Genomic DNA, 10,117 nt, shown 5'->3' on the forward strand with positions numbered 1-10,117 from the left:
AACCCCTATTCTTTATTTAATTAATTAACAACTGCGCTCTCTCCTATAAAAATTTGCATCTTCCAAACTAAAGCATGATGCGAATTGGATTTTTTTCCATATGTAGTAGACACTTCAAGTTACAAATGTAGAAAGTTTAATAAAAATTGCTTGGGAATAACGATTTTTGCCAGCTTAGTAAATATCGGTCTAATAACGGACGTTTTCAAAACTCAAAACCAAGCGAAACGTTGTATTAAAAACACCTTTGTAAAACAATTGAAGGCGAATAAACCGTTCAACTTCCATCCGGAACATTGCGAATTAATTAAAAAACAAACATTGTTGCCATTTGATAAATTATCTCCGATTTATTTCCATTTGCCCACAAAGTTCCTAGCGAAACTGATATCATTAAGAAGAGTGGCTTTAAAGCGCATTCACGAATGGCTTGCGAGCAATCTTTAACTTCTGGCTTAATGCCAATTCAGCCCGCACTTGATTTATCACTTTTCCTTGGCATCGTCAACAATCGCGCATTAAAAGCGATTTACACACTCATACAAATCCATCAATTGCCGATGAATGAAATACTTACAAACCAAATTAATAAAATGAATTTCACAGCTCGAGAAAGCTTGGACATGGTATGCGATAGAAATGGGTGGCAGATGGCCAGATATCGTTCCACTGTGAATCCGGTGATGGTCAATACAGTGGCATTTCCTGAAGTTTCAGCCAACAGTCCTCTGAGGAAGCAGAAAAGGTTTCCAAAAATGTACGGATATCTGAAACAGAAAAAAATCTCTCAAAGTTTCCAAAAAAACTCGATCGATCATCGGTCAAACTGAGCCACAAATAGAGAAATCGCTTCAGTTTGTGTAATATTAATTCCTAAATTACCCTAGAATTGATCTAGTTTACGTGAACGATAGGAAAAGGCAATTTCCATTAATTCCCATGCTACTTGAATCGAAACGGGTTTCCTTATTTATGTGCAGAGCACATTTGTTTGTATGCCAAAAGCCTCAAATTGAGAGCTTTTTTGATCAGTCACGCCATACTCTAAAATTTTATCAGGCATGGACATGAAACAATGTAAAAAGCCTGATTTTATATCGGTAAGTCCGTGACGTGCCTAATTGGACATCGACAAAGTGGCTGTTTTCATTTCACTTCTACTAGTGAATAAGCGCAGCTTGTTTTATCTGGAAGCAACATCAATTTTAATGCTTGTTTACAGCATCAGTAAATATTTGCCTGGTTAGTGCGAATGCCAGAACGGGAACAAGTATTTTATTAACCAGACAAACTGTAAATCTCCCAGGCAGGCTGCAGTTTGCAATTTTTAAAGCATTTTTATTTCAATTTTATGCGTCTGTTGGCGCTGTTTCCATTGAAAATATTCTTTTGTATCAGCCACTCGACAGAGTACAGAGGTGACTGATTTATGGCTGCAATCTCAAAGTTTCTGCATCAAATAGCAAAGTCAAGAATGTCTTGAACTGCGAACGATCCGCACCTGCATATGAGTTGATAGGGCGCTGTTGAGTCTGCGATATTGAAGAGCTGGGAATATCGCGATTTTTAATCAAGGCAAAGAAAACAGAGCTGTCGGCCTATGAAGGTCCTCAATATGTAGATGTGGTGTTTGGGTCTTTAGTAATTAATCAACGGGTCGAAAATCGTGGGGGTTTAAGGGCAGAAAAGGTTCTTAACCTGGCTGTTGTCTAATATTGCGCCAGACCGTGAAATTATGCGAAGAGGAGATTTTTTCACAGGTACAAAATGAGTAGTTTAAGAAACAAATCGCTCCCGCGGAATTTTATATTCAACTCTGGGGCTGTATTTCAAAAGTGTCTTCTCCATTAATCAATTTTCTTTTCCCTGTCGTTTTCGACGGTTTCTTCCTATTATAATCGACCGGAAACACTACTTTTATATCAAATATACTCTATTTTACTGCCGCCAACTGCCCCTTGATAGACGCTTATTAAGCATTAAGTTAGACCGATTTTCAAATTGAGGCAACAAATTCCCATTGCTTTTCACAGCAACATTGGCATGTTTGTACTAGTTAAATGGAACGTCTATAAATAAAGCTGAATGCATTTTTCATAATCTGACCGATTTCCATTAAGTAGTGAATCTAGGAATGTTTAGAATTCAAATGAGCCACGAGGCATTCTTGCTCCAATAAATTTTGCAGGATTTTCCTTTATATCCTCGCTGGATAAAAGCAATGAAAAGTTCAATTAAACCAAACGCAATTCAGCCCCTGAACTGTGGAACTTTAACTATTAGTTTGCAAGGGCATTTTTGATAATTAATTGAACTGTTCGTCTTCGTTCAACGAATTTCATTCAGTCGCTTTGACCTAAAGCCACCAACAACGTGGTCGATTGCATTCGAAATATCAAACTATTTCATATTGGTAATTTGATTAATTTTCGCTCTGATTTTAGAATCAATTAGAGCCGTAGTTTCAACTAATTGTCGTAGTGGATTTTTAATGCTAATCACATGTAATTGCCATGAAAATTAACTGATTATTTCGAGCTTTCTTGTACCATCGCTGGAATTTATCAATTAACAAAAGCAGGTGAACACTGAAAGGACTTTTTTTCCAATTTTGTGATTAATTAGGAACAGAAAAGGTCTCCATAGATTTTTTGGGCGCCACCCCGTTTTAGAGAAAAAATTAAAGTCGCCCAGTTGCAGTATTCAAGATGACAAATGCTCAAAAGTTAATATAAATCGGCTGCTTTTGTCTAGAAAAAAATTAAAGGCCCTGGATTTTGTCGAAATTAAAAATTAGTTTCCAGTTTTATGATCAATTAGGAAGAGAAAGCGTCTCTTCTTTTTGCGTAAAAAAATTTAAGCCGAACCGTTGCAGCATTCGAGGCGCCAAGTGTTCAAACCAAATTAAAACAAGTGATTTTAGTTTGATGAAGACCAATAAATCGGCAATTTTGCATGTTACGTTAACTAATTTTCCCATTAAACAACAGGTTTATTCCGAGCCTGTTCGATATGTAGTAAAAAACGATTTTATGTAAATTTCGACTGGATCAAAAAACTTGTTTTGAATACGAGTGGAAAATTCCTGCTCAGCTAGTAGGACAGACAGTCGAAGACGCCGAATAGTTTGACTGGTTTCATCTGACCCGTTTGAGTCGATATCAGGAAAGCATCGTTAAAAAAACACTGATTTATTGGAAAATCGATAAAAATTAGAGCGCAAAGCGTGCAGCTGAAATTGCTCCAACAGTTGCTCAACTCCAACCTACGCCTGGGGTAATTTCTCTATCGCTTATCCGCAGATCGCTTATCCAAAAGGTTGCCTGTTGAAGCAATTTTGTTTTATTAACTTGCAATTTAATGTGAAACAATGCGGGCACGTTTATGTCCACCGTCAGCAAATGTTCCCTGCAATAATCCATTCTTATAAATATGAAATTTCGCTTCTTCCCCAAAGTGGAGAACGTAGACACTTTCTGGTACGAGCTGCGGAAAAATGCACAAGGGATTTTGTTGGGTCCAAATATTTGCCATAACTGGAGCCTTTTGAGTGGCATTAGAATGGTAATCCCAGAAGAGCCCTAATCCGACTAGAGAAATAATAACGTTCTTATCAAAAGCGCCATACTGGCAGACTTGACAAATTATTCGAACTAGACGCAAGGAAATTGTGACGCTWTAAACCCKTKAGAWWTACACGAAAATATCAGCTGGGTTTGGGGATTTAATGTAATTAGACAGCAGTTTTCCTTACTTTTCTGGTTATTGGTCAAATCGCTGATTTTTCTTTGGAAAACCTTTGGAACTCAGCCCAGTCTCAAGCAACAAAAAACTCTGAGAAATCGGACATTTGCGCAAACAGTTTCAATTCAGACGAACTCTTTAGTGCTTTCCCATTACTTTCGTTGATGTAATTCTCGAAAAAATCGGCTTTACAGTAAACGGTTTGGACTTTTATGTTGCTTGTGAGGAGGGAGCGTTTAAATAAATCAAAGGCCCTTTCTTGTGAGCGTCTGGAGCTGACGAAATCACATGCTGCCGTAAGTTCAATTGAAAAATTAATTATTTAGAGAAACTAAGTGGAAAGTTATTCAGAGCTGAACCTATTGGCCAGTTAAACAAGTAAAACTTGGTATAAATAGAAGATCATACAACATTATTATTTTTTGATTGTTGGCAACTAAATCCTCAAGTCAATTTTACTCAAAAATGGGGCCTCTGATGGATTTTCAGCTAGAGTGCCAATTTTATGTAAAAACCACAGAGTTTCACAATTTTCAATTGGAAAGCACAAAATTTTCCATCCAAAGCACAGCGCAGGTTTTAAGTCTTTAGTTTTTTAGCATCTTAGAGCTTCACATATCTAGAAAATTGCATACTTCTAATTTTAGCTGTTTGGGAAACTAAGAAAACATGTTTTAGGGCCCCACTTGAACATGAATTTACAAACTCGTTTTTCTGGGACAGTTTATATATTTTTTTCACTATGATTTTTCATCAATAAATCGGTTTTGTTTGAACCGGCGTCGCTTTATTTACCTCTCATAAATATATCCGAACTGAAGAAACTCTTTGGAAATTGTGCCAGTAATTTATAGGCACTAACAATGGATGGACGGAATCTGTAGAAAAGTTTCATCGGAGTTTCGCTCTCGTGGGCTTCAAATCAGGGACGAAAACAAATTGGCTGAAATCACTGATTCTCTGATATCAATTGGAGTTATTTACGAGCTGGGAAAGTTGCCGGCATTTTCAATAGCGAAAAAAACTGGAATTAATTGCATAATATTTCACTAATTAAAGTTGCTTTGTTGAGCACACCTGCTTTGACCGAATATTAAATTATTTGACTTGGGAAGTTCGTGTTAATTTCGCCGTTCTCGGCCCAAATTTCAGTTTCATTATCAGCAAAAAATTAGGCCTAGGATTTCCATTAAAGCCTTTGGGGCCCCGGGTATTCAGAGTTCTCCTTTCGCACCCCCCAACTGGATTGAGTTAAACGAAAACACCTAACCAATGGTTTTTTGCGTCTCTTCTATTTCAGCGAATATTCCATTACTTTGTTTTTGGTTCACAAGATTTACAACTAATCTTTTAAATTGCTTAGTAATTATTTGCTATTATTTAGGGACTCTTTTGCCACATTTCTGGTTCGATATAGTTTCGATATAGTTTCCAGTGGAAAATCCTGAAAGTTTAATGGACGAAGTCAGACGATTTGCGGCTTATTGGGCAAAGATAGCAAGAGAGGCAATCTGAGAAATGCTTCAGAAACCGATGTAAGAAGCCAATTTCTATCCGCCTTGTACCCCAAGTGACTTGGACTTATTCTTTTTCGGATAATTTATGCGGTTTTGGACATTTATTAAGCGGTTGGAAGAGACGATCGAAAAATGCCTGGAACTGGAAAATGCGTTGGCGAAGCCTTTGCAATTTTGTAGTTGGATATTTGCGTTTTTCAATTCTGGAAAATGCGTAAAACCGTAAAAATCGCTTTGAAACGCAATAGGGCAAATACACATTATGGGCAATTAATCTCCACATTAATCCAATGCGTAAATAAACGGTATTTAGCGTTTTGTGTTGTACTGAAATGTTTATTTCAATTTTATTGCTTCATTTTGCATGTACAACTTTTACAGTCGAATTATGTAAATTTTTGCAGTGTTCCTCTGTTAATAGCTACACCAACCAATCAGCATAAAGGAAACTGATTATTTTTGCTTAGCGCAGCCACCAACCGAAGATGCGTGCCACTTTTGCTTGCGACACGTTAAAAATTAACTTATTTTCTGTCAATTCTGTTAATCTTCGTTAGCATTATCTTGCACAATAACAGCATTTGCCGATTTGTAGCTTCATCGGTCCTTTAGAGCCTCCTTCGCCCATTAAGTGGAAGTTAATGAACTTATAGTAAGTTTTTAAGTTTGATGCGAACATTAAGGAGTTCAAAACATCGAAGTTCAATACTGAATATTTTAGTTGGGCAGACGTCGCAAGCCAAATAACTCTTTCCAGCTCAGACACACAGATCTTGCCAAAAGAAAAATCCTATTCAATACTCGTGGCTGAAATCTGTATCAGAAAGCTTTCAGACCAATCATAAATGGATTAGGCTTTTCCAGGCCTCTGATCACACCGGAAATGTTTCTTTTCATCAATTATGCATGTTGAAAATCGCATTATTGATCAACTGTGCGACAAAATGTGTTCTCTGTGGGAAATGTTTTTTTTTTGGTCCCAAGTCATCAATTTAGCTGTCAATTGGATATAGAGCGCGTTTTCCGGACACAAAAGCTCTATTTCAATATTAGATGAATGGGGAAAAGTTCCAAAAAAAAACACATAAATCAAAAGGCGAAATCAGTTGGAGGCCTGCCTTGAACAAGCACTAGCCGAATTCGTTTGTTCAATGTAATTGGCTGTATATTTGGGCTGTAGTGGATCTGTATCGATTAATGTTTAATCTCGTTTGTCTGGATAATATTGACATTTTCCCTTCTGCTTTATGGCCACAAAATCAGAGTTGAATGTTCAATGAATATAGAAAAGATGGTTAACGGCACTCGAAGGGAGAAAACAGCTTGCCTTGTGCCGACGTTTTGGCTCTAGTTTAGCCACCATCAGGTTCTAAGGCTCATTGCATAGACGAGACATTCGTTTACAAATTTGTTGAAAACTTTTTAACGTTTTTAGATTTTTTAAAAACTTGTCAATCTTTTACTTATTTAAAAAACATAATCATAAGTAGCAAACTGGAGCAAATGGGGGCTTGAAAGTCGTTCCATATCTTGGTAAAGCCTCACTTGATTCTCAAACAAAATTGACTCAAAATCCTGTGAAAAGTTAATTTAAAAAAAATTGTCAATGCGTGCTTAAAGTTACATAAGTGCGAATTGCGTCGATTTTATTAAAAAAATAATAAGCATATACATAGTAAAATGCAGCAGATGGAGACTTRAAAGTCGTCCATTTTCTAGCCAAAGCCTGAACWTATTCACAAACAAAATTGCCTTAAAATTGTGGGAAGGTTTATTTTTTTTAAWTATCAATCTGTRCTTAWGGTTTCATAAGTGCAAAATGCGTCAAACTTAAAAAAATCACAAGTAGCAAACTGGGACAGATGGAGACTTGAAAGTCGCCTTTTTTGTAGCCAAAGCCTCAGTTTATACGCAAACAAAATTTCCTCAAAGTCCTGGAAAAAGTTAATAAAAAAAAACTCAACCTATGCTTAAGATTTCATAAGTGCAAAATCTGTCGACCTTTAAAAAAAATCATATACATATAGCAAGCTGGGACAGATGGGGACTCAAAAGCCTTTTTTATGTATAGCCAAAACGCTGCACTTAAACAAGAAAAAAAATCCTCAGGTGAGACTAAAGATGTATTTTTTACAATCTTGCCAAATTTTTGCATTTTTTACTGGACTTTCTCAATTAATTTGGTTGTATTTTGAAATCGACTTAATTTACGACTATTCAGGTGTCGATTTTGGGTTTTTCCAGACAATTTTCCTCAAAATTAGTGCGAACTTAAGGGTTCAAACGCAATTTTGAAAATCATAATTTTCAAACAAAGCAAAATTTTCGGATTTTGCACCAATCGCTTATCTGCATTGTTCGTACTCAGTTTACTCTAAAATTTCAAAAAAAGTCAATTATGGCACGGTTCCAAGGCTGTAAGCCTGCAAAACATTGATTGTGATCAGAAAAAAATGCAAAATCTTCCACTAAATAGTTTATAAATCAACACCCCAGAAACGCCTTAATTAACCATGAGTATCTTCAAGTGTTCGCTACTGTTGTGTTCAATGTTTTATGCAAAACCTAAAACAGTCCTTGTCAAACATGCAATTAAGGATGAATTATTAATAATTATCTGTTGTTCCTGCTACTTTAATGTATTTAATTCGCCCGTTTACTCGTACAATTACCAATTTCGTTTGCCATGTACTGCATCGTTTCAATGCAGGAAATGCAAGTGGGAAATTAACTGAAATAACAACAAACAGATCTCGTGTAAGGCTGATGTAAATGCTCAAGTTTGTTTTTATTGTGGCCATGAAGGTTTAAGCCTGAACAATTAATTTAACGATCATTTTTTAAGGTCTACGAAAGTATTCAACTGGAAAGGAATGAAGTAGAAAAATGATGTAATGCAGCTTTTTTCCATTCATTAAAAAGTAACAGTGAAAATTCGTTTTTAATGGGACGTTTTTCCTACTTTTAAAGAACAGCGTTGTTGCAAGGCGACAAAAAGTAAAAATAAAACACCAATAAAGCTGCTGGTAACGCATAGTAAGCGAAATCTTCAAAAAAAAATCTACCAGAAAACTAATTCCGATCAATTTTTTGCCCCCAATTCACCGTATTTTTGAACCTTAAGTCGATCAGGCCTTTAAAACAAATAATACGAAAACAAAGGCATAAACTCAACTTTCTAAACTAAAATACCAGACTTTATTTTGCCATTTCCATTGTGTTTCACTCAAAGCCATTAATTAAGTCGGGGATTAAAATTCTGTTTTGGAGCTTAAATTCGAATGCATATCACAACAAAAATAATTAAATTTAAGTTCTGTTGCAAAGCGCTAGTTGCATTTATACGTTTTTTGTAGCTATATTTTCGGCCAAAATCACGAAAAGGCGCACTGATGGAAAAACTCTATGTATAATAAACATTTTTTACCTTGAACAGCTTTGAATTCCATTACGAATTTTTGGAAGTTGAAAAACCCATTATTTTTTTGATCGCATAAATTGTGCAGAGTTTTTGTTTGGGTTTTGTAAAATCACAGCGGCTTATTTAAAAAATACACTTTAAATATAAACTTGCGTCGAATTTGGACATAGTTATTATGCCAGAGCAAATGCTTTAGCGACGTTTATAATTACATTAATGTTATTTAAATTGATACAAAAGTGCAATTTAATTCGGATCTTTGGAAGGCGAAATGATGCTTATAACTGTTCAAGTAATTGCTCAAATGGACGATAGATGTTTGAAAAGCTGTTATGTTTATTGCATCTAAATAGCGTGCAATTATTTATTCAAAAACATTGGCCGCAGTCGTTTCCAATCTTAATATTCAAACTGTGACTTAATTGAATGAATCCGTCTGGCCTGTCGGGAGATTTGTCGATGTCGAAAAAATCCCAGACAAATTCACAAACTTTTCCGCAACAAATCCTGTTTTATTAAGCCAGGAATGATTAATTGTCTTAATTTCTGTGGACTCCAAAAGACAAACGTATTTATTGTCTTAAAAATGGTAGGCAATATTACGATTGGAGGTTGGATGGTTTATTCGGATTTCCATTGTCTTCCATACATTTATTCGCAACGTTTCGGTTGGTATTATCTGCAACCATTTTCCGCGCCTAATTGTTGACTGTACGCATGTAGCAAGTTTAACAGAAATAGTCCGGAATATACATTTTTGCTTGCTTATAAATGGCGGTCTCATAATGAACATTTTTTCCCAAGTGCGCTTTCTCCTTTAAAAATTCGCAGTTTTCAAACTGAAGCAAGTAGCCATTTTAAACTTTCAAAAACTTTAGCAAATACTTTTCCTATAGATCTACAAAGGTTAGTAAAACTGTTCTAAAATATCAATTTTTGCCCTCTTAGAAAAGTCTCGTAATGAAAAAGGTTGGCCAATTGCGCTCTTTCTTTAAAAATTCGCAAATTCCAAGCTGAAGAAAGTAGTGATTGAAAAAATTTACAATGTTTAGCAAATACTTGGCTCTACCAATGTGGAAAGTTTTATCCAAATCACCAGGAACATCAATATTTTCCAGCTTAGTAAATGTTGATGCCATAATGAACATTTTTGTCCAACTGCGCTCTGTCTTTAAAAATTCACCTCTTCCAAACTGAAGCAAGTAGCGACTTGAAATTTTCGGAATCTTTAGCACAGGCGTGAACCTACAGATCTAGATTGATTAGTAAAAATTGTCCAAAATATCAATTTTTTCAGCTTAGTAAATGTTGATGCCATAATGAACATTTTTTCCCAACTGCGCTCTGTCTTTAAAAATACGCCTCTTCCAAACTGAAGCAAGTAGCGACTTGAAATTTTCGGAATCTTTAGCACAGGCGTGAACCTACAGATCTA

The 10,117-nt window shown here is 35.7% G+C and overlaps 2 protein-coding genes across 4 annotated transcripts in view; one reads left to right on the top strand and one right to left on the bottom strand.

Moving 5' to 3' along the window:
• The window catches only part of LOC109539811 (pyrokinin-1 receptor), a gene marked incomplete in the record, with an annotated part of 36,868 nt that overhangs the window by 17,402 nt on the left and 9,349 nt on the right, over positions 1-10,117 (bottom strand). For all 3 annotated transcript variants that reach the window (XM_048668396.1, XM_048668394.1, XM_048668395.1), the window contains 1 exon segment: positions 578-767. In XM_048668396.1, coding sequence (XP_048524353.1) covers positions 578-767 — 190 coding nt within the window.
• LOC109539810 (prolyl 4-hydroxylase subunit alpha-1) overlaps positions 1-10,117 on the top strand; it is a 117,734-nt gene that overhangs the window by 14,023 nt on the left and 93,594 nt on the right. The window lies entirely within an intron of this gene.

This window comes from Dendroctonus ponderosae, unplaced genomic scaffold, assembly GCF_020466585.1.
Source record: "Dendroctonus ponderosae isolate FM_Combo_2020 unplaced genomic scaffold, Dpon_F_20191213v2 Dpon_F_20191213_7, whole genome shotgun sequence".
NCBI classification, from domain to species: domain Eukaryota; kingdom Metazoa; phylum Arthropoda; class Insecta; order Coleoptera; family Curculionidae; genus Dendroctonus; species Dendroctonus ponderosae.